This window comes from Zonotrichia leucophrys, unplaced genomic scaffold (genome assembly GCF_028769735.1).
Source record: "Zonotrichia leucophrys gambelii isolate GWCS_2022_RI unplaced genomic scaffold, RI_Zleu_2.0 Scaffold_85_192490, whole genome shotgun sequence".
In the NCBI taxonomy this organism is placed as follows: domain Eukaryota; kingdom Metazoa; phylum Chordata; class Aves; order Passeriformes; family Passerellidae; genus Zonotrichia; species Zonotrichia leucophrys.
In genome coordinates, this window is record NW_026992290.1 from 162,518 (window position 1) to 185,222 (window position 22,705).

Genomic DNA, 22,705 nt, shown 5'->3' on the forward strand with positions numbered 1-22,705 from the left:
AACACTGAATTGGGTTGGGCTGGGTCAAAACGGTACCGAAATTGGCCCAAAATTGGCCGAAATTCACTCAAAATGTCTCAGAGTTGGGTGTTGATGACATCATCAGAGCCAAAAAGGCTTTGTCTGCTTTTTATGAATATTGACCCAAAATGTCCCCAAATTTACCCAAAACAGGGTTCTGATGACATCATCAGCCCCAAGATGGCGTTCCTCCCTTGTTTTTACCCCAAATTTTCCCAAAACCTCCCAAGTTTAAAGCTTGATGACATCATCAGCCTCAAGATGACGCCCTGCCCTAGTTTTTGCCCAAATTCCCTCAAAAATACCCAAATTTCAGTTCTGATGACATCATCAGCCCCAGCATGGTGCTCCTCCCACATTTTTACCCCAAATTTACCCAAATTCGGGTTCTGATGACATCATCAGCCCTAGAGTTGTTCCCCACCCTCGTTTTTACCCAAAATTACCCAAATTTACCTGAATTTGGGTTCTGATGACGTCATCACCCCCAAGACGGTTCCCCACCCTCGTTTTTACCCAAAATCGCCCAAATTTACCCCAATTTGGGTCTCTCAGGTGCTGCCGCCGCTGCTCGGACACAAAATCCCCCAAATCCGCCCCAAAATCCTCCTGGCCCCTCCCCCTCCCTTAGTCCCTGCCCCCTCAGGCCCCGCCCCCTTTTATTTTCGTTTAATAAAAGTGAATTTTGGGGTGAAAAATGCCGATTTTGGGTTTATTTACACCTGGAGCCAAGCCCCTCTGTGGGCGTGGCCAATAAATAACGCTGTACACGGAAAAAGGGCGGGGCTTATGTACAAGAGGGCGGGGTCATGCAGGAAGGGGCGGGACCATGCAAAATAAAGAACAAGGGGGCGGGGCCTGAAGAGAATAAGTTGTGCAGCAATGAAGGGGCGTGGCTGAGTGACATCATAGCAACAAGCCACGCCCATGGGTGTGTTTTACTGAAAGGGGCGTGTCCCATGATGAGGGACATAGGTCCCACAAGAAGGGGGCGTGGCTCAGAAGGAAAGGGGTGTGTCCCATGATGAAGGGGCGTGTCCCACGATGAGGGGGCGTGGCTCTGAAGTAAAGGGGCGTGTCCCACGTTGAAAGGCGAAGGTTCCCAGCAGGAAGGGGCGTGTCCCACGAGGCAGGGGGCGGGTGGGCGTGGTCAGGCGCGCGGTGGGAGGGGCTGGCTGACGCGCACGCAGCCCCAATAGGCCGCGCGCAGCAGACACGCCCCCGCGCCCGCCCCCAGCGCCGCCCACGCTGCCGGCACCCACCGCGCCCCCCGGCGCCACGCCCACCACGTGCCGGCCTAAAAGGGGCGGGGCCAGGCTCAGGACACGCCCCCTGACCCCTTACATTACTCTCATTTGAGCCACGACCATTTCTGACACACCCTTCAGAGCCACACCCACTTAATCCCCACCCACTTTAAGCACCTCCCCTTTTATGCCCCACACACTTAAGCCCCACCCATTAAAGCCCCACCCCTTTAACCCTCACGCATTTAAATTCCCACCCTGTGAAGCTCCACCCCTTAAGAGCCCCTCCCATTTCAAATCCCACCCACTTAGAACCCACCCATTAAAAGCCCCTCCCATTTCAAATCCCACCCACTTAGGCCACACCCTTTAAGGCCCCTCCCCCTTTAAAGCCCCACCCTCCAACTCCCACCCACTTTACTCCCCTCCTTCTTTAGAGCTCCACCCATTAAGGCCCCACCCACTCAAGTCCCACCCCTCAAACACCCTCCCCCTTTAAGCCCCACCCATTACGCCCTTTATCCCCGCCCCCTTTTATCCCCGCCCCTCACCGCCAGCCCAGCCGCGGCCCCGCCCATCAGCAGGGCGGCCAATAGGCAGCAGAGGCAGCGTCGCCGTGGGAACCGCCGGCCAATCGCAGACCTGGATGGGGCCAGAGGGGGCGTGGTCAGCTCCGGAATGGGGCGAGGCCACGCGCACACATAAAAGGAGGCGTGTCCGCGGTCAAAAGGGGGCGGGGCCTGACTTACACCTTGCGGCAGTGCGGGCAGCGAGCCAATGAGCGTTCGGGGAGCTCCGCCCACTGTGGGAAAAGGGGCGTGGTCATACCAAGACTAAGCAGCCAGAGGGGGCGAGGCACAAAGGGGGAGGAGTTTGGTGTTCAGGGGTCAGAGTTTGGGGGTGGGGCTTAAATAGGGAGGGGCTTTAAAGGGTGGGGCTTAAGTGGGTGGGGCTTGAAGTGGAAGGGGTGTGGCTCAGCAGGAACGGGTGGGAACAATAACGTGGGAAGGGGCCATGGTCACAAGGGGGGCGTGGTAAGACATGCATAATGAGGTGGGCATGTCCACAAACGGGCGTGTCCCACCAGAAAGGGCCCCCTGCAGTGGATTAATGAGAAGGGGGTGTGGTTTATTGGGGTAAGGTAATGAAAGGGGTGGGGCTAGGCATGCACAATGAGGTGGGCGTGTCCATAAAGGGGCGTGTCTCACCAGGAAAGGCCCCCCGCAGTGGGCGCAGGCCACGCGCACGCCCCCGGGGGCGGGGTCAGGGCTGGGCGCGCCCGTCTGCACTGGGCCCAGGTTGATGATCCGCTTACTGGGAGAACTGGGTTATACTGGGAGGCACTGGGAACCCCCCCAGTGCCCCCAGTATGGACCAGGAGCCGCTTACTGGGAGAACTGGGTTATACTGGGACGAACTGGGAACACCCCCAGTCCCTCCCAGTTTGTCCCATCTCCAGTATAACCCAGCTTAGCCTGTAAACCAGTATAACCCAGTAAGCCAGTAAACCCAGCACAACCCAGTATAGAGTGTAACCCACTATACCGTATAACCCAGTACAACCCAGTATATTCCCAGTATCACGCAGATAGCCCAGTAAGCCAGTATAACCACATAACCCAGTATAGCAGTATAACCCACTATAACCATATAACCCAGTATAACCCAGTACAACCCATATACCCAGTTTACCCAGTACACCCGTATACCCAGTATACCCAGTACACCCGTATAGCCCAGTATAACCCACTATAACGCAGTATAACCCAGTACAAACCAGTATATCCCAGTATCACCCAGTATAGCCCAGTATAGCCCGGTTTAACCCAGTATAGCCCAGTATCACCCAATATAGCCCAGCACAGCCCAGTATAACCCACAATAACCCAGTATAGCCCAGTATAACCCAGTATAACCCACTATAACCCACTATAACCCAGTTTAACCCAGTATAGCCCATTATAGCCCAGTATAACCTAGTATCACACAGTATAGCCCAGTACAGCCCAGTATAACCCACTGTAACCCACCCCAGTATAACCCAGTAACCCCTCCCAGTACAGACCAGCACAAACCAGTGTATCCCAGTACACACCAGTACGGCCTGGGGCAGGCGATGCGCTGCGCCGACGCCCTGCACACCAGCAGGCAGTTACACGGACACCGCACGTACTTCTTACCGCCGGGCGCCGTTCTGATTGGCTGACGGGGGGAAAGGGGGTGTGGCCTCAGACGGGACACGCCCCAGAGGCCAAATACCCAGCCCAAACCCCACCCACTGTGCTCAAACCCCGCCCACACACTTCAAACCCTGAACAGACATCTCTCCACTCAGGCCACGCCCCCTTATGAAGCCATTCAGACCACGCCCACCCACTAAAACCGCCTCCCAGCGCATTCAAACCCCGCCCAGAGCTCGCCAAACCCCACCCATGCCCCTACACGAAGCCACGCCCACTCAAACCCCGCCCAGACCTCTCCCCAATTAGGCCACGCCCACTCAGAACCCACCCATACCAAACCCCGCCCACCCCACTCCACCCACTGAGACTCCGCCCCATTCCCTTCCCCTTTGATGCCACGCCCGGATGGGTTATGCCCCGCCCCCTCACCGTGGCCTCGCCACACCCCCCGCACTTGACCACGTGCTGATGCGTCTTCCCCTCGACGCTGATTGGCCGCTGGCACACGCGGCACGTGACCGCCGGAGGCCCCGCCCCCCCCGGCGCCTCGGGGCTGCCCAAGGGCGAGTAAGGGGGCGGGGCCTCACCCGGACCTGCCCCCGCACCGCCTGCCAATGGAATAGCAGCGAATCAATGACTGAGCCACGCCCCCCAACGCCACGCCCTCCCCTCGGCGCCCTAAGCCACACCCCTCCCGGTTCGGCGCCTCACCCAGGCCCCGCCCCCGCTTTAAACCCCGCCCATTCGGCGGGGCTCCGCCCCCTCTCACCGGCGGCCGCGGTCCCGCCCGGGCCCGGCCCCGCCTCGGGCGGCAGCAGCGGCGATCGCTCCCCGTCCGCCATGACAGCGCCCTGTGGCCACGCCCCCGCAGGCCCGATTGGCCCTCGCCGGTCACGCGGGGGCGGAACCGCCGCCACCCGCGCCGCCATTGGCCGCGCCGCCTCAAGTGAGGCAACCCGCGGGCTCCCATTGGCTCCTCACGGATCACGTGACTCCCAGCCTCCCTTCTAACCCGGCGTTGCTCTGGCAACGCAGCGCGCCGCTTTTCCGGGTACCCCACCGCGCGTTCCCATTGGCCCTGCTTTACAACGTGACCCCCCCCCCCCGCCTCGCTTTCAACCGCCGTTACCTTGACAACGCACACGCTCCTCTCTTCCGGGTCCTCACCGCGCGCTCCCATAGGGCGCGCCGCTCTTCAGGGTTCCCCTCCCCGCGCTCGCATCAGCTCCTCTGGCATTACGTGCCCGCCCCCGCCTCGCTTTCAGCCATGGTTGCCTTGGCAACGCGGGCTCGCGGCTCTTTCGGGGTCCCCACCGCGCCCTCCCATTAGCTCTCATCGCATCACGTGATTTCCCCGCATTCATTAACCCCCTTCCCGTCACCGCCCCGCCCTCCCATTGGCCGCTCCTCCCCCCGGCGCCCCGCGCTCTGATTGGTCGCTCCCCCCGCTGCTCCCCTTGCCCGTCTCCATAGCGACGGCAGCCGCGCTCTCCCATTGGGCGAGGCGCGGGGGGCGCGCCTGTGACATCAGAGGAAGCGCACGCCATATAAGGCGCGGTGGGCGGGGCCAGGGGCTCAGACGCTGCCGAGATGGACGGGAGGTGAGGGGGGGGGCCGGGGGCGGTTTTGGGGCGATTTTTGTGGTTTTGGGACCTTTTTGGGTTTGCGATGGGGTCGGGGGGATGGAGGGGGCGTGGGACCGTCCAATGGCGTCGCGGCCCGGGGGGTTTCTGACAGCCAATCACCGGCGGGTGTGGGGGCGTGGCCCGGGGGGGTCTCCTGGCGCCCCCTCCCCAAATTATGGAAATGAGGGGCAGGGGAGGGGCGCGGGTTTGGGGGGATTTTGGGGCATTTTGGGGCGGTTTGGGGGCGGTTTTGGGGGCGGGGCCGGGCCCAAAGTTCAGCTGGCCCCGGGCCCGGGCACAGGGCAAGGGTCAAGGGTCACGGATGGGGGGTGAAGGGGGCAATTTTGGGTCATTTGGGGGTCGCTTGGGGGTCATGGGGTCACCCTGGGGTCATATTAGGGTCATCTCGGGCATCCTGGGGTCATCCTGGGGGTCGTGAGAATCGCAGGGGTCATCCTGGGGTCATCTTGGTGTCATCGTGGGGTCACTCAGGGGGCCCTTGGGTCATTTTGGGGTCATTTCAAGGGTCGTGGGGTCATCCTGGGGTCATTTTGGGGGTCCCAGGCTCATCCTGGGGGTTGTGGGAATCCCTGGGGTCATCCCGGGGTCATCTCTGGGGTCCTAGGGTCATCCTGGAGGTCATGGGGTCATCTGGGGTCATCTCAGGGGTCATTTTGGGGGTCCTGGGGTCATCTTGGGAGTCCTGGGGTCATCCCAGGGGTCGTGGGGTCATCCTGGGGTCATTCTGAGGTCATCCCGGGTCCGTACTGGGTTATACCAGTCCAAACCAGTCCAAACTGGTTTGTACGGGTCTGTACCAGTCCATACTGACCCATATGGGTCCATAATGGTCCATACTGGTTTGTATCAATCCAGACTGGTTTATACTGGTTTATACTGGTCCTTACTGGTTTCTCTCTCCCCAGTTTCAAGGCCTGTGTCAGTCCATACTGGTTTATACTGGTTTATATCCGTTTATATTGATCTATACTGGTTTATACTGATTTATACCAATCCATTCTGGCTTACACTGGTCCATACTGGTCCTTACTGGTCCTTGCTGGTCCTCACTGGTTTCTCTGCCTGCCCAGTTTTGAGGCCTGTGTCAGTCCATGATGGTTTATACTGGTTTATATCAGTTTATACGGATCTATACCAGTCCATACTGGTTTATACTGGTCCTCAGTGGTTTCTCTCCCGCCCAGTTTCGAGGCCTGTATCAGTCCATACTGGTTTGTTCTGATTTATACTGATTTATACTGATCTATATCGGTCCATACTGGTTTACACTGCTCCATACTGGTCCATACTGGTCCATACTGGTCCATACTGGTTTACACTGGTCCGTACTGGTTTACACTGGTCCGTACTGGTCTGTACTGGTCCTCACTGGTTTCACTTCCCCCCCCAGTTTCGAGGCCTGTATCAGTCCATGCTGGTTTGTTCTGGTTTATACTGATTTATACCAATCCATACTGATTTATACCAATCCGTTCTGGTTTATACTGGTCCGTACTGGTCCATACTGGTCCATACTGGTTTATACTGGTCCTCACTGGTTTCCCTTCCCCGCGCAGTTTCGAGGCGTGCTGGGAGGCCGCGCGGTGGCTGCGGGCGCAGTTGCGGGAGCCGCCGCGGGTGGCGCTGGTGTGCGGCTCGGGGCTGGGGGCGCTGGCCGAGGAGCTGACGGAGCCGATAGCCATCGACTATCGCGACATCCCGCACTTCCCGCGCAGCACCGGTACTGGGTCATGCTGGGGCAGACTGGGGCAGGCTGGGTTATGCTGGGTTGTACTGGGGCAGACTGGGGTTAATGGTTTGTACTGGGTTGTACTGGGTCGTACTGGGTTGTACTGGGATGGGTTATACTGGGTTATACTGGGTTATACTGGGTTATACTGGGTTGTACTGGGACAGACTGGGGTTAATGGTTTGTACTGGGTTGTACTGGGTTGTACTGGGTTATACTGGGTTATACTGGGTTGTACTGGGACAGACTGGGGTTATTGGTTTGTACTGGGTTATACTGGGATGGGCTATACTGGGTTATACTGGGTTATACTGGGTTATACTGGGTTATACTGGGTTGTTACTGGACGACTGGGGTATATGGTTGTACTGGGTTATACTGGGTTATACTGGGATGGGTTATACTGGGCTATACTGGTCTGTACTGGGTTATACGGGGCTATACTGGGGTATACTGGGTTATACTGGGTTATACTGGGATACACTGGGTTATACTGGGATATACTGGGTTATACTGGGATATACTGGGTTGTACTGGTTTGTACTGGTTTATACTGGTTTATACTGGGAGCACATTTTTGGGCTGTTTTTTGGCCGCTTTTTGGTGATTTTGGGTGTTTTGGGGGGATTTTTGGGGCCATTTTGGGGTCTCAGGTGGGCCTGGGGGTGTCACCTGTGCCCCAGGTGGGTGTGGTGACCCCCGGCCCCGCCCCCAGTGCAGGGCCACGCCGGCCGATTGGTCGTGGGGCGCCTCGGCTCCGCCCCCTGCGCCGTCCTGCAGGGGCGGTTCCACCTCTACGAGGGAAACGCCCCCAGCCAGGTGAGTGATGGGCCACGCCCACACCTGGGGACACGCCCACTCCTGGGGGGATAAACACACCTGGGGGCGGGGCAAACACCTGGGGCCACACCCACACCTGTACAAGGGACACGCCCCCAGCCAGGTGAGTGACAGGCCATGCCCACTCCTGAGGGCACGCCCACCCCTGAGGCCACACCCCCTTTCCAAGCCACTCCCACAGGACCAGCCCCTCTGCCCCACCCCCACCCTTTAGCCACGCCCCCTGACCCCTTGACCTTTGTGCTGACCACTGACCATTGAGTGACCACAGTGAGCAATGAGTGACCACAAATGCAAAAATACACAAAAATCCCTAAAAATGACCCCGAAATGACCCTGAGTGACCACAGAGTGACCACTGAGTGACCACTGACCGTAACTGGCCACTGAGTGACCACAGTGACCATTGAGTGACCAATGAGTGATCTCTGACCATAACTGAGCATGAGTGACCATCGCTGACCATAACTGACCATAACTGACCGTGAGTGACCACTGACTATAACTGCCCATCACTGCCCATCACTGACCGTTCCAGGTGGTCATTCCTGTCCGGACAATGGCCCTGCTCGGTGTCCACACCCTGGTGCTGACCACTGACCATAACTGACCATCACTGACCATCACTGACCATTCCAGGTGGTCATTCCCGTCCGGACCATGGCCCTGCTCGGTGTCCACACCCTGGTGCTGACCAACGCCGCGGGGTCACTGCGGCCGGAGCTCGGCCCCGGTCACCTGCTGGTCATCCGCGACCACATCGACCTGCCCGGCCTGGCCGGACGCTCGCCGCTCGTGGGGCCCAATGACGAGAGGTACAGACGGGTTTTGGGGGGAAAAACGGGGAATTTGGGAAAAATGGGATTTTGGGGGGAAAAATGGGATTTTTGGGGCTGATTTTGGGGGTTAAAAATGGACATTTTGAGGACGATTTTGACACTGATTTTGGGTTTAAAAAAGGACATTTTAGGGCCGATTTTGGGTCTGATTTTGGGGTTAGAAATGGACATTTTGGGGTATTTGGGTATTTTGAAACTGCATTTTGGATTTTTAAAAAGGAATTTTTTGGGCTGATTTTGCGGTTAGAAATGGACATTTTGGGCCTGATTTTGGGCCTGATTTTGGGGTTAGAAATGGACATTTTGGGGCTGATTTTGAGTTCCATTTTTGTGCTTACAAATGGACATTTTGGGGCCAATTCTGGGGCTGATTTTGGGGTTAAAAATGGATATTTTGGGGCTGATTTTAGCGTTAGAAATGGACATTTTGAGCCCGATTTTGAGGCCAATTTTAGGGTTAAAAATGAACATTTTGGGGTCAATTTTGGGGCCAATTTTAGAGTTACAAATGGACATTTTGGGGCCTATTTCAGGGTTTAAAAGGGACATTATTTGACTGATTTTGGAGCCGATTTTAGGGTTAGAAATGGACATTTTGGTGCTGGGTTTTGGGATTAAAAATGGACATTTTAGGGCCGATTTTTAGGCTGATTTTAGGGATAAAAATTGACATTTTTGGGCTGATTTTTGGGATAAAAAAAGGACATTTTGGGGCTGATTTTGGGTTCCATTTTTGTGCTTACAAATGGACATTTTGGGGCCAATTTTGAGGCTGATTTAAGGATAAAAATGGACATTTTGGGGCCGATTTGGACACTGATTTTGGGGATTTTGGGGGTTAAGAATGGACATTTTGGGGCTGACTTTAGGGCCAATTTTAGGGTAAGAAATGGGCATTTTGGGGCCGATCTTGACACTGATTTTGGTGGGTAAAAATTGAAATTTTGGGGCAAATTTCGGAGCCCATTTTAAGGTTAAAAACGGACATTTTGGAGCAGATTTTAGGGTTAACAATGGACATTTTGGGGCCAATTTTGGTGCCATTTTCAGGTTCGGTACCCATGACCGATGCCTTTGACCCCTCCCTGTGGCGCCTTGCCCCGGGGTTACAAAGGGACATTTTTGGGTTAAAAAAGGCCGGTTTTGGGTCTGATTTCAGGTTCGGTACCCGTTTTCCGTCCATGACCGACGCCTACGACCCCGCCCTGCGGCGCCTGGCCCTCGCCCTGGCCCCCAAGGAGCTGCGGGCGCGCTCGGGGGTCTACGTGGGCGTGGGGGGCCCGAGCTACGAGACCCCGGCCGAGTGCCGGTACCTGCGCAGGGCGGGGGCGCACGCCGTCGGTGAGGGGGCGGGGCTTGGGGAGGGAGGGGCGGGGCTTGGGAGGGGAGAGGGAGGGGTTTGGGGAGGGTCCTGGAATAATCCCGAAAGGGGAGTCCCGAAAGAGGCAGAAATCGGAGCAAAAAGAAGAGTAGAATGGGTCAAAAACGCTCTGAATTACCCCAAATCCAGACCCAAAACAGCCCAAATCTGGATCGAAATCCAGCCCCAAATGCAGCCCACATCCAGACCCAAAACAGCTTTAAATCACCCTAAAAAAAACCGCAAATCCAGACCCAGATCCAGATCCAAATCCAGCCCTAATTCCAGCCCAAATACAGACCCAAAACAGATCTGAATTACCCCAAATCTGGCCCTAAATGCAGGCCTCGTTCTAGCCCTAAATTCAGACCCAAAGTAGGCCTGAATTACCCCAAATTCAGCCTTAAATCCAGAGCAAAACAGGCTCTGAATTACCCCAAATCCAGGCCTAAATCCAGCCCAGGTGTGCTCAGGTGTGTTTAGGTACCCCCAGGTGTGCCCAGGTGTATCCCCAGGTGTGTTTAGGTACCCCGGGTGTATCCCCAGGTGTCCCCAGGTGTATCCCCAGGTGTGCCCCCAGGTGTACCCCCAGATGTGTTTAGGTACCCCAGGTGTATCCCCTTGTGTGCTCAGGTGTCCCCAGGTGTACCCCCAGGTGTGCTCAGGTGTCCCCGCCTTTTCCCCGCCCAGGTATGAGCACGGTGTCGGAGGCGGCGGCCGCGCGCCACCTGGGCCTGCGCGTGCTGGGGCTGTCACTCATCACCAACTCCGCCCCCGCCGACAGCGACGACGAGGATGACGAGGGCGGTGACGTCACGGCGGGAGGGGCGGGGCCGGGGGCGGGGCACGAGGAGGTGCTGGCCGCCGCCCAGGAGGGGGCGCGGCACCTGCGCGCGCTGCTGGCCGCCCTCGCCCCGCGATTGGACGAGCCGGGGAGACACGCCCCGCTCCGTGACGTCATCGCGGCGGCGGCCGCGGGAGGGGTGACGTCGTCGTCCTCGGGGTGATGATGTCATCGTCCCGGGGTGTGGGGAATGTCACATGGGCGGTGCCTTGGGGAGGAGCCCCCCGTGAGATGGGGGGCGGTGCCTTGGGAATCAAATCCCCAAAAATGCCCCAAAAATTCCCAAAAAATGCCCCAAAAATTCCCCAAAACACCCCAAAAATGCCTTGAGAATCACCTGGAAATCCCCAAAAATTCCGCCCAAAAATATCCCAAAAAAAAAATCACCTGGGAATTTTCTGGAAATCCCAAAAAATCCCCCAAAAATTCCCAAAAAAATCCCCCCAAAAATGCCTTGGGAATCACCTGGAAATCCCAAAAATATCCCCCCAAAATCCCTTTGGGAATTCCCATGAAATCTCCCAAAAAATTCCCCCCAAAAATGCCTTGGGAATTAACTGGAAATCTCAAAAAAATCTCCAAAAAATCCCCAAAAAAGTCCTCACAAAATTCCCCAAAAAAATCCCCAAAATATCCCCTGGGAATCTTCTGGAAATCCCAAAAATTCTCCACAAAAATCCCCTGGGAATTTTCTGCAAATTCCCCCAAAAATTCCCTTGGTAAAACCCCAGAAAATCCCCCAAAAACACTTAGGGAATTCCCCCAAAAATCCCTTTGGAAAATCCCTAAAAAAAATTGGGGGGAAATGGGGGGAAAATGAGAAAAAAAAATTGTAAAAAATGTAAAAAATGGGACGGGGGAGGGAAATGGGAAAATTTGGGTGAAAATGAGAAAAAAAACGGGAAAAATCTGGAAAATCCCCGGGAGTCCCCCGGGAATTCTGTGGCATTCCAGTGGCATTAATTAATTAACTCTGTGTCGTTAATTAATTAATCCTGTGTCATTAATTTTCGTGTTGTCACATTTGCGCCGGATTTTGCCTTAATTCCCCGGAAATCCGCCAAATTCCGTGCCGTTAATTAATCCTGTGTCGTTAATTAATTTCGTGTTGTTAATCCCGTGTCATTATTTAATTCCATCTCATCAAGTCCGAGTCATTAATGCCGTGTCAGTAATTAATTCCGTGTCATTAATTAATTCCGTGTAGTTTATTAATTCCGCGTCATTTATTAATTCCATGTAAATAATTCCGTGTCATTAATGTCCTCTTACTAATTCCGTGTCAATAATAAATTCCATGTCATTAATCCCGTGCCATTAATTAATTCCATGTAGTTTATTAATTCTGTGTCGTTATTTAATTCTGTGTCATTAATCCCATGTCATTAATTCCGTGTTATTAATTAATTCTGTGTCAATAATTAATTCCAACTCATCAATTCCATGCCGTTAATTCCATGTCATTAATTCCGAGTAATCAATTATTCCGTGTCATTAATCCGATTCATTAATTCCGATTCATTAATTAAACCCCGCTCATTAATTCCGTGCTATCCCGGTCTTTGTCCCCTCTGGATTTTGCCTTAATTCCGTGTAATTAATTAATTGATTAATTAATCACCCCCCCTGTAATTAGCTCCATTAATGAGCGGCGACCTCTCAGGGCCAGGGTTAATTAACCCCATTGATTAATTACCCCGGGCTAATTAATCCCCTCCAGAAATCCTTCCAGGTTCATTAGCCTCGTTCTGGTAATTAATTAGTTAATAGGCATTCCAGGCTAATTAATCCCCATTCCTTAATTATTCTGGATTAATTGGCCCACCCCGTTTACTGCCCCGGGCTCATTAGTGCTGTCACTTTATTAATTAACCTTAATTAAGTAATTGCTGCAATTAATTATTTAAGGCTAAATAGCTCCTCAATTAATTAATTCAGGGTAATTAATGATTAGTTAGCCCAGGCTGATCATTAATTATTAATTAATAACACTTCATTACCCCCCCAGATTAATTAACTCAGGGCTCATCGTTGCCATTAATTAATCAATCCATGCTAATGACGTCTGCGGTTAATAACCAAAGGCTAATTAATCACGGTGCTTAATTAATTGATTCTGCTGCTTTCAGGGCCTTAATTAACCCTAATTATTATTAATTAATCAATGATTAGAGGCTAATTAGCCAATTACTCATTGGGCTGCTCCGTCGCCATTTGCGCTGCTCGTTAATTAATTAATTAATTAATTAATAATTAATCAGACATTCCAGCTCGTTTACATTCCAGGGCGCCCCTCCCCCGTGGCCAGTTAATGAATTAATTAATGAATTAATGATTGATTAATAAAAGGGAGGGGTGGGCGTGGCCGCGGCCGACGGTTCGTTAATGAAAGCTCATTAATGCCGATTAAATTAAAGGCTGTTTGAAAGTTCGTTAAGAGTTGAGTGTCGTTAATTAAAAATTGATTAAAAGGTCATTAAGGGTGAAAAAGTTAATTAAAAGTTTTTTTAAAAGTTATTTAAGAATGAAGTTAATTAAAAGGGTTTTTTAATTAATTGGGAATGAAGTTAATTAAAAGCTTTTTTAAAGTTTATTAAGGGTGCAAAAGTTAATAAAAAGTGGTTTAAAAGTTAATTAAGAGTGGAAAATATTTTATTTTAAAATGGTCAAAAGTTCATTAAGAATGAACTTAATTAAAAGGTTTCTGGAGTTCATCAAGAGTGATAAAAGTTAATTAAAAGTTTTTAAAATTTAATTAAGGGTGAAAAGCCTTAATTAGAAATTTTCTACAAGTGAATTCAGAGCGGCCTGAAGTTTATTAAAATTGATTGTTTAAAAGTTAATTAGGAGTGGGACAAAGTTAATTAAAAGCCAGAAAAATAGTTAATAAAGGGCGAAAAAAATTAATTTAAAGTGTTAAAAAGTTATTTTAAAGTTTTTAAAAGTTAATAAAGTTTTTTTAAAGTTAAATAAGAATGAAAAATGTTAAGTAAAATATTTTAAAGTTAGTTTGACCTTTTTTAAAGTTAATTAAGGGTGGGACAAAGCTAATTAAAACTCAGGAGAAAAGCTAATTAAGGGTAAAAAAAGTTAATTTAAAGTTTTAAAAAGTTATTTTAAAGTGTTTGAAGTTATATAAGATTTTAAGAAGTTATTTAAAAGTTCCAAAAAGTTATTTAGAAGTTTTAAAAGTTATTTAAAAGTTTTTTAAAGTTAATTTAAACATTTTAAAGTTAATTAAGGGCGGGCCGAGCCTCGTTAGCGCCGCGTTAATTACAGCAATTAGGGATCGGCGGGAGGGGGCGGGGCCGTGGGCGTGGCTCCCCCTCCCCCCCTCCGGGGCTATTTCGGGGTTCCCACGGCGTGGGGGAGGGGCGGGGTCCCAAAATGGGGGGCGGGGTCCCAGAATTGGGGGCGGGGTTTTCGCGTGAGGGGGCGTGGCCTCGGTCAGAGGGCGCCTCAAGGTGGGAGCGGGGTCCGACCCCGGGGTGGGGGGGGGGGGGGGGGGGGGGGGGGGGGGGGGCCGGGCCGTGACCTCTGACCCCGGCCCCTCCCCCCAGACCCCGCCCCCCTGTTTAGTTCAGGGTCAATGGAGCTGCACGAGGCCGCCCCTCCCCCCGCCGAGGTCAAGGTGAGTTTTGGGGGGGGGGAGGGGGAAAAAAAGGGGGGGAGGGGCGCGACCCCCCCCCCTCCCCCACGCCCCCCACCCCTCCTTCCCCCACCCCCCGAAACTCCCGCGTTTTTTTTTTTTATTTTTAATTTTTTTTTAATTTTTTGGGGATTTTGGGGAAAAAAATTCGGGGGCGGGGCCGCGCGGGGGGAGGGGCGAGGGAAGGGAGGGGCGGGCGAGGGGAATTTTGACGGAATTTTGTGGAATTTTGTGGAATTTTGGGGAAAAGTTTTCAGGGAAGTTCCGGGAGTTTGGGGCGGGGCCGGGAAAGGGGGGGGGGGCGGGAAATCGGGATTTTGGGGATTTGGGGAATTTTAGAGATTTTGGAATTCAGGAATTTTGTGGATTTGAGAATTCAGGAATCTGTAGATTTGTGGATTCGAGGGTTTTGAGGATTTGGGGGATTTTAGGGATTCTGTGGATTTGGAATTTGGGATTTTGGGGATTTTGGGAATTCGGGATTTTGGGATTTGAGGATTTTGAGGATTTTGGAGATTTGGAATTTGGGAATTTGGGATTCTGGGGGTTTGGGGATTTCAGGGATTTTGGGGACAAAGGGGAATTTGGGGAGAAAATGGGGAATATCGATTTTTGGGGCCTTGAATCCCAATTTTTGGGGCTCAAATCCCCGTATTTTAATGGTTTGAATACCCATTTTTTGGGGTACAAATCTTGATATTTTAGGGGTGCAAGTCCCCATTTTTTGGGGTCACAAATCCCAGTTTTTTGGGGCTCGAATCCCCAGATTTCAGGGCTGTGAATCCTGATTTTTTGGGGCTAAAATCCCCATTTTTGGGGGGTTTGAATCCCAATAGTTTTGGGGCTCGAATCCCTGTATTTTAGGGCCATGAATTCCCATTTTTGGGGACTTAAATTCCATTTTTTAGGGGTGCAAATCCCGATTTTTTGGGGGCTTGCATCCCAATATTTTGGGGCTCAAACCCCCATATTTTGAGGCTCGAATCCCTGTATTTTAGGGGTTTAAATCCCCATTTTTCAGGGTACAAATCTTGATATTTTTGAGGTGCAAACCCCAAATTTTTGGGGTCACAAATCCCAGTTTTTTGGGGCTCGAAGCCCCAGATTTTAGGGCTGTGAATCCCCATTTTTGGGGACCTAAATTCCATTTTTTGGGGGTGCCAATCCCGATTTTTTGGGCCTTGTATCTCACTATTTTGGGGCTGAAGCCCCCATATTTTAGGCCCTTGAATCCCCACATTTTTGGGTCTAAAACCCCACGTTTTGGGTCATTTCCAGCACCTCCTGGAGACGCCCTTCGGGGTCGTGCACGCCTGGACCTCGGGGTCGCCCCGGCCCGGCCGCCCCGCCCTGCTGACGTTCCCGGATGTGGGCCACACCCGTGCGTGCTGCTGGCCCCGCCCCCACCCCTCTGACCCCGCCCCCATCCCCCCGTCCCCGCCCTGCTGACGTTCCCGGATGTGGGCCACACCCGTGCGTGCTGCTGGCCCCGCCCCCAGCATCACTCACCCTGCTGGCCCTGCCCCCATCCACCCTGCAGGCCCCTCCCCCACCCGTTTGACCCCTCCTGACCCCCTTAGGCCCCTCCCTCATCCTCTAAACCCCTCCCCCTCCACTGAGACCCCTCCCCCACCCTTTTAGCCCCTCCCTCACCCTTCAGACTCCTCCCTCTTTCCCAGCCCTCAGACCCCTCCCCCACTCCCCTGCTGACCCTTGACCCCTGACCCCTGACCCCTCCCCCCATGTCAGACCTGACGTGTTTCTCGGAGCTCTTCGGGCACCCGGAGATGGCGGAGATTTCCAGAAGCTTCCACCTGGTGCACCTGGAGCCGCCCGGCATGGAGGAGGGAGCCCCGCCCTATCCCCCAGGGTAACCACGCCCACTGACGCCAAACCCCGCCCACAAACCCCAAACCCCGCCCACTAACCCACGAACCCTGCCCACTAACCCACAAACCCCACCCACTCACCCCGCCCTTCCACCTGGTGCACCTGGACCGCCCGCATGGAGGAGGAGCCCGCCTATCCCCAGGTAACCACGCCCACTGACGCCAAACCCCGCCCAAAAACCTCAAACCCCGCCCACTAACCCCGCCCTTCCACCTGGTGCACCTGGAGCCACCCAGCATGGAGGAGAGGGCACCGCCCTATCCCCCACGGTAACCACGCCCCCTACTCTGAAACCCCGCCCACTGACCTCAAACCCCGCCCACAAACCCCAATACTCCCCTGTCCTTCCTCCCCGGTAACCACGCCCACAAATGCCAAACCACGCCCACTGACCCCTAAAACTGCCCTGTCCTACCCCCCCATGCAACCACGCCCACTGACCCACAAACCACGCCCACAAAACCCCAAACCCCGCCCCCAAACCCTGCCCTACCCCCCCATGTAACCACACCCACTGACCCCCAAAAACCCCTCCCACAAACCCCCAAAGTGAGTGACCCCTGTGTGACCCCTGTGTGACCCCAGCCTGACCTCTGACCCCCCGCAGGTACCAGTACCCCTCCCTGGAGCAATTGGCCGAGGCGCTCCCGGGGGTCCTGCAGGGCCTGGGGTGAGTGGGGCAAGGGCGGGGTCAAGGGTCGGGCCACGCCCCCGCCGTGACCTCTGACCCCGCCGTGACCTCTCTGACCTTTCACAGGATCCGCAGCATCGTCGGGGTGGGGGTGGGGGCCGGGGCCTTCGTGCTGGCCAAGTTCGGGGTGAGTGATGGAAACTGGGACGGACTGGTTTGGACTGGTTTGGACTGGTTTGGACTGGTTTGTGCTGGTTTGTGCTGGTTTGTGCTGGTTTGTACTGGTTTGTACTGGTTTGTACTGGGAGGGGTCAAAGGGGTCACTGGTTTGTGCTGGTTTGTGCTGGTTTGTGCTGGTTTGTACTGGGAGGGGATTTAGAGTCACTCTGGGGTCATTTTGGGGTCATTTTTGGGTCAATTTTGAGGCAATTTTGGGATTTATTTGGGGTCATCCTTTGGGATAATTTTGGGATATTTTGGGGCCATTTTCCGGGTAATTTTGGGATTTATTTGAGCTGATTTTGGGCTCACTCTGGGCCCGTTTTTGGGGTTTTCTTGGGATAATTTGGGGCTGATTCTGGGCTCATTCTTGAACCATTTTTGGGTTTTTTTTGGGATAATCTTGTGCTGATTTTGGGCTGGTTCAGGGCTCTCTCTGGGACTATTTTTGGGGTTTTTTTGGGGGGATAATTTGGGGCTGATTTTGGGCTGGTTTTATTCTGATTCTGGGCCCATTTTTGGGGTTTATTTGGGCTGGTTTTAGGCTCACTCTGGGCCCATTTCTGGGGTTATTTTGGGATAATTTGGGGCTGGTTTTGGGCTCACTCTGGGCTGATTTCTGGGCTGATTTTGGGATAATTTTGGGCTGATTTTGGGCTCACTCTGGGCCCATTTCTGGGGTTATTTTGGGATAATTTTGGGCTGGTTTTATTCTGATTCTGGGCCCATTTTTGGGGTTTATTTGGGCTGGTTTTAGGCTCACTCTGGGCCCATTTCTGGGGTTATTTTGGGATAATTTGGGGCTGGTTTTGGGCTCACTCTGGGCCCATTTTTGGGTCCGTTTTGGGCGATTTTGGGTCCCCAGCTGCTGCACCCCGAGGCCGTGGAGGGGCTGGTGCTCGTCAACCTGGACCCCAAAGCCAAGGGATGGATGGACTGGGCCGCCAGCAAGGTGGGCGGGGCTAAAGGGGCGGGGCCTCGGAGGGTGGGGCTAAGTGGGCGGGGTTTAGGGGAATTTCGGGGGGTTTTGCGTGGATTTTTTGGGGATTTTTTTGGGTTTTTTGAGGTTTTTTTTGGTGTTTATTTTTAGGGGTTTTTAGGGTGGTTTTGTTTGGGTTTTTTTGGGTTCTTTTTTTTTGGTTTTTTCAGGAGTGGATTTTTTTGAGGTATTTTGGGAGAGGTTTTGGATTTTTTTGTGTTTATTTTTAGGGTTTTTAGGGTGGAGGTTTTTTTTCATTCTGGGGGATTTTGTTTGTTTGTTTGTTAGGTTGGTTTGTTTTTTTTTTTTGTTTTTTTGGTCTTTTTTGGGGGTGTTTCTTTTTGGGGTTTTTTGGGGGTGTTTTTTCAGTTTTTTTTCCTGTGATTTTTGTTTGATTTGGGGGTTTTTTGGTTTTTTTAAATTTGGGTTTTGGGTTTTTTTTTGTGCTTTTTTGGGGTTTGTTTAAAGATGATTGTTTTTGTGTTTTTTTTAAATTTTATTTTTTGGGGGCATTTCTTTTGGGTTTTTTTTTTGGGGTGGTTTGTTTTGGGGGTTTGGTTTTTTTCTGGGGGGTTGGGGTGGGTGTTTTGGGGGAAATTTGCGGGTTTTTGGGGTGTTTTTTGAGGTTTTTTTTTGTTTGTTTTTGGGGGGGGGCAAATTGGCGGGTTTTTTGGTTTTTTTTTTTTGTTTTTTTTGGGGAAGGTTGGGGTTTTTTTGGGGTTTTTATTGGGTTCTTTTGGGGTGTTTTTTTGTGGGGGAGGTTGAGTTTTTTTGGGGTATTTTTGTGGATTTTTTAGGGATTTTTTAATTTGTTTTTTTGGGGCGTTTATTTTGGGGTGAAATTTGGTGGTTTTGGGTTTGTTTTTTTTTGGGGAGTCTCACAAAGGCGTCCCTCCCATTCCAGCTGTCGGGGCTGACGATGTCGACGAACGAAATGATCATGAACCACCTCTTCACCCAGGTTTGGGGGAAATTTGGGGCTTTTTAGGATTTTTTTGGTTTTTTGGGGATTTTTGGGAAGTTTTTGGGGGTTGGGATGATCCTGAACCACCTCTTCACCAAGGTTTGGGGATTTTGGGGTGATTTGGGCGAATTTTGGGGTTTTTTGGGAGTTTTTTTGGGGTTTTTTGGAGGGTGGGATGATTCTCACCCAGGTTTGGGGGATTTTGGGGCTTTTAGGGATTTTTGGGGCTTAGTGGGGAAGTTGGTTGTTTTGGGGTTTTTGGAGGTTTTGTGTGGATTTTTAAGCGGGTTTTGAGGGGTTTTGGGGAGATTTGGTGTTTTTTGTGGGGGGTTGAGGGATTTTGGGGTGTTTTTGATGGGTTTTGGGGTTTTATTTGTGGTTTTTTGTGGGTTTTGGGTATTTTTTGGGTTTTGGGGTTTTTCTGGGGGGATTTTCTTGGGTTTTTTGGGATTTTGGGGACTTTTTGGAGTTTTTTGGAGGATTGTGTGGGTGTTTTGGGCTTTTTTGGTCTTTTTAGGGTGTTTTGGGGGGTTTTGGAGTTTTTTGGGGGATTTGGGGTTTTATTGGGGGTTTTTAATGGGATTTTTTGGCGGATTTGTAGGTTTATTGGATTTTTGGGGGGGGTTGGGGTTTTTTTGGGGTTTTTGGGTTTTATCAGGGGATTTTGGGGGGTTTTTGATGGAATTTTTGGGGCGATTTGGGGGGTTTTTGGGGGGTCACTTGGGAATCACTCGTGGGTCAGGGGTCACTCAGGGGTCAGGGGTCACTGTGGGGTCACGCAGGACGAGCTGGCGGCCGCCCCTCCCCCCGTGAGGCGTGTCCGGGAGCACCTGGCGGCCACGCCCAACCCCACCCTGCTCTGGAGCATGTACACCAGGTGAGGGGGCGTGGCCATACCCCCGGGGGGGGGGCGTGGCTTGCCCCGGGGGCGTGGCCTGCCTCGGGGGATTGGGTGGTATGGAGGGGGCATGGCTAAAAGTCAATAAAAATGGGCGGGGTTTCTTCCCCATTGGGTTTTTAGGGAGTGGGCGTGGCCTTGGTGGGTGTGGCTGCGATGGGGTGTGGCTTTGCGGGTGGGGTTACAACCAAGGTGTGTGGCCAAAGGGGAGGGGCTAAGGAGGGGGTGTGTCCTGAAAGGGGTGGGGTCAGAAAGGGGTGTGCTCATTGGGGGTGGGGTTACAAGGGGGTGTGACCATGGTGGGCGGGGCTAACCTGAGGCCACGCCCCCCTTCCCCCCTCCAGCCGCGCTGACCTGGGCCTGGAGCGGAGCGGGGCCGGGAGCCTGCGGTGAGTGACCTCTGACCCCTGACCCCTGAGTGACCTCTGTGTGACCCCTGTGTGACCCCGGTGTGACCCCGGTGTGACCTTTGACCCCCAGCTGCCCTGCCCTGCTGGTGGTCGGTGACCAGGCCCCCCACGAGGATGCCGTGGTGAGTGGGGGAGGGGCTGGGGAAGGGGCGTGGCCACTCGGAGGGGCGTGGTCAGTTTGACCCTGCCTCCCTGAGCCATTGGCCACGCCCCTCACCCCCTTTTGGCCACGCCCCCAAAGGTGGAATGCAACGCCAAACTGGACCCGACGCAGACGTCGTTCCTGAAGGTGACCTTTGACCCTTAAGTGACCCCTGAGTGACCCCTTAGTTAGACCCCTGAGTGACCTTTGACTGACCCTGCCCCTTTGCAGATGGCCGACGGGGGCGGGCAGCCGCAGATCGCCCAGGTGAGGGGTCAGAGGTCGGTGGGGGTGTGGCCCAGGGGCGTGGCCATTACTCGGGAGTTGTGGTCAGCGGTCAGTGGGCGTGGCCAGCGCTGACCACGCCCCCTTCCCCAGCCTGGCCGCCTGACCGAGGCCATCAAGTACTTCCTGCAGGGAATGGGCTACAGTGAGTGAGCTCGTTAATATGCATGAGGGCTCATTAATATGCATGAGAGCTCATTAATATGCAAGAGGGTCTGTTAATGTGCATGAGGGCTTGTTAATATGTATGAGAAACTCAACATGCATGACGGGCTCATTAACATGCATGATGGCTCATTAACGTGCATGACAATCTCATTAATATGCACGAGAAACTCAGCATGATTGGTGGATTAATTAATATACATGAAGGGCATATTTGTGAGAAACAACATGTGTAATTGGTTCATTGATATGCATGGTGGGCTCATTAATATGCATGAGTGATTTGTTAATGCGCATTGACACAAGGGATGAGGGGGTGTGGCTTGGGCAAAGGGGCGGGGCTTGAGGACAGGGCATGGCTTTGTATGAAAGTGGGTGTGGTCAAGGCAAAGGGGCGTGGCTTGCTATGGAAGGGGTGTGGTTTGCATTAAGGGGGAGGTTAATGGGGAATGGGCGTGGTTTTGGGGAAGTGGGTGGGGTTTACCTCAAGGGGTGGGGCTAAACAGGGAATAGGCGTGGTTCAATAGGGAATGGGTGTGGCTCAGAGGGGATGGGGCGTGGTTTAATGGAGAAAGGGTGTGGTTTACAAAAAGGGGTGTGGCCAAAAAGGGCATGGCCGCGGTTTGGAGGAAATGGGTGTGGCTCAGCGGGGAAGGGGGCGTGTCCCGGACACCAGGGGGCGTGTCCCAAGGGGGCGTGTCCCCGCAGTGGCCGCCTCCGCCATGACGCGCCTGTCGCGCTCCCGCACCGGCTCCGTGACCGCGGGCGAGGCCGAGCGCGGCCGCAGCCGGACCCTGAGCCGGGGCAGCACCGGCAGCGGCGCCGCCGTGCCCACCGCCAGCCCCTGAGCGACCCCCGGGCCCCCTCCCCAAAAAACCCCGCCCCAAAAACCCCAGAAAACACCCCAAAAAACCCCAAAATACCCTCAAAAAATCCCACCCCAAAAACCCCAAAAATACACGCCCAAAAAAATCCCATCCCAAAACACCCAAAAATCCCCCAAAAAATCCCGCCCCAAAAACCCCAGAAAACACCCAAAAAACCCCGAAATCTCCAAAATACCCTCAAAAAATCCCACCCCAAAAAACCCAGAAAACACCCCAAAAATCCCCAAAATACCCTCAAAAAATCCCACCCCCAAAAAACACCCCAAAAAAACCCCACCCCAAAAACCCCAGAAAACCCCAAAAAAACCCCATCCCAAAAACCCCAGAAAACACCCCAAAATACCCTCAGAAAATCCCACCCCAAAAACCCCAAAAAACACCCCAAAAAACCCCAAAATCTCCAAAATACTCTCAAAAAGTCCCACCCCCAAAAAACCCAAAAAACACCCCAAAAAAATCCCACCCCAAAAACCCCAAAAATACCCGCCCAAAAAAACCCCACCCCAAAAAACCTCAAAATCCCCCAAAAAATCCCACCCCAAAAAACCCAAAAACCCTAAAAAAAAACTCCAAAAAAATCCCACCCCAAAAACCCCCAAATCCCACCCCAAAAAATCCCCTCCCAAAAAACTCAAAAACCCCCAAATCCCACCCCAAAAAAACCCCAAAAATACCCCCTCAAAAAACCCCAAAATAAACAAAACAAAAAACACTCCAAAAAACCAACCCCCCCCTCAAAAATTCTCAAAAAACACCTAAAAACCCCCAAAGAAACCCCAAAAAAACCCCCAAAAATCCAAAAATTAACCCCAAAAAAACCCTCAAAAAAATACCAAAAATACCCCAAAAAATACCCCACAAAAAACCCCCCCGGGAC

The 22,705-nt window shown here is 52.8% G+C and overlaps 3 protein-coding genes across 5 annotated transcripts; 2 read left to right on the plus strand and 1 right to left on the minus strand.

The window, feature by feature from the left end:
• Positions 1-712: 712 nt before the first annotated feature.
• PIP4P1 (phosphatidylinositol-4,5-bisphosphate 4-phosphatase 1) lies at positions 713-4,317 on the minus strand. The gene is made up of 7 exons (XM_064737576.1): positions 4,221-4,317; positions 3,881-4,059; positions 3,364-3,470; positions 2,477-2,582; positions 2,018-2,070; positions 1,820-1,910; positions 713-1,318 (listed from the first exon to the last, which is right to left on the minus strand). The coding sequence occupies exons 1-7, from the start codon at positions 4,291-4,293 to the stop codon at positions 1,172-1,174; spliced, it is 756 nt and encodes a 251-aa protein (XP_064593646.1). The 5' UTR covers positions 4,294-4,317; the 3' UTR covers positions 713-1,171.
• A 676-nt stretch (positions 4,318-4,993) lies between these two features.
• PNP (purine nucleoside phosphorylase) lies at positions 4,994-13,141 on the plus strand. Its single transcript, XM_064737588.1, has 6 exons — positions 4,994-5,052; positions 6,654-6,817; positions 7,542-7,645; positions 8,306-8,481; positions 9,665-9,846; positions 10,556-13,141. Exons 1-6 carry the CDS (start codon positions 5,042-5,044, stop codon positions 10,870-10,872), a joined length of 954 nt encoding a protein of 317 aa, XP_064593658.1. The 5' UTR covers positions 4,994-5,041; the 3' UTR covers positions 10,873-13,141.
• Positions 13,142-14,151: 1,010 nt separating this feature from the next.
• LOC135460674 (protein NDRG2-like) lies at positions 14,152-22,347 on the plus strand. 3 transcript variants are annotated; one of them, XM_064737578.1, is made up of 15 exons: positions 14,152-14,173; positions 14,270-14,340; positions 15,637-15,739; positions 16,108-16,228; positions 16,856-16,918; positions 17,006-17,066; positions 17,964-18,050; positions 18,982-19,038; positions 19,824-19,918; positions 20,284-20,328; positions 20,420-20,471; positions 20,591-20,638; positions 20,723-20,758; positions 20,870-20,921; positions 21,650-22,347. In XM_064737578.1, the coding sequence occupies exons 2-15, from the start codon at positions 14,299-14,301 to the stop codon at positions 21,787-21,789; spliced, it is 1,002 nt and encodes a 333-aa protein (XP_064593648.1). In that variant the 5' UTR covers positions 14,152-14,173; positions 14,270-14,298; the 3' UTR covers positions 21,790-22,347. The 3 variants fall into 3 exon arrangements, 2 of the variants coding, with proteins under 2 accessions (XP_064593648.1, XP_064593649.1); XR_010443275.1 differs by lacking the exon at positions 14,152-14,173 and having other exon boundaries at positions 14,266-14,340; positions 21,650-21,844; positions 21,975-22,347; XM_064737579.1 differs by lacking the exons at positions 14,152-14,173; positions 14,270-14,340; positions 15,637-15,739 and adding an exon at positions 15,800-15,831.
• Positions 22,348-22,705: the final 358 nt, after the last annotated feature.

Excerpts from the sequence above, each read along its gene's own strand:
- PIP4P1 (XM_064737576.1), bottom strand. The coding sequence starts at position 4,293 with ATGGCGGACGGGGAGCGATCGCCGCTGCTGCCGCCCGAGGCGGGGCCG. Across the intron at positions 3,471-3,880 it reads GGGGGTGTGGCGAGGCCACG|CCAATCAGAACGGCGCCCGG; the intron begins GTGAGGGGGCGG and ends TCCCCCCGTCAG. Across the intron at positions 1,319-1,819 it reads GGGCCGCGGCTGGGCTGGCG|GCCGGCACGTGGTGGGCGTG; the intron begins GTGAGGGGCGGG and ends CGCCCCTTTTAG.
- PNP (XM_064737588.1), top strand. Across the intron at positions 6,818-7,541 it reads GCACTTCCCGCGCAGCACCG|TGCAGGGCCACGCCGGCCGA; the intron begins GTACTGGGTCAT and ends CCCCGCCCCCAG. Across the intron at positions 8,482-9,664 it reads GTGGGGCCCAATGACGAGAG|GTTCGGTACCCGTTTTCCGT; the intron begins GTACAGACGGGT and ends GTCTGATTTCAG.
- LOC135460674 (XM_064737578.1), top strand. The coding sequence starts at position 14,299 with ATGGAGCTGCACGAGGCCGCCCCTCCCCCCGCCGAGGTCAAG. Across the intron at positions 15,740-16,107 it reads CCCGGATGTGGGCCACACCC|ACCTGACGTGTTTCTCGGAG; the intron begins GTGCGTGCTGCT and ends CCCCCATGTCAG. Across the intron at positions 20,639-20,722 it reads CGCAGACGTCGTTCCTGAAG|ATGGCCGACGGGGGCGGGCA; the intron begins GTGACCTTTGAC and ends GCCCCTTTGCAG.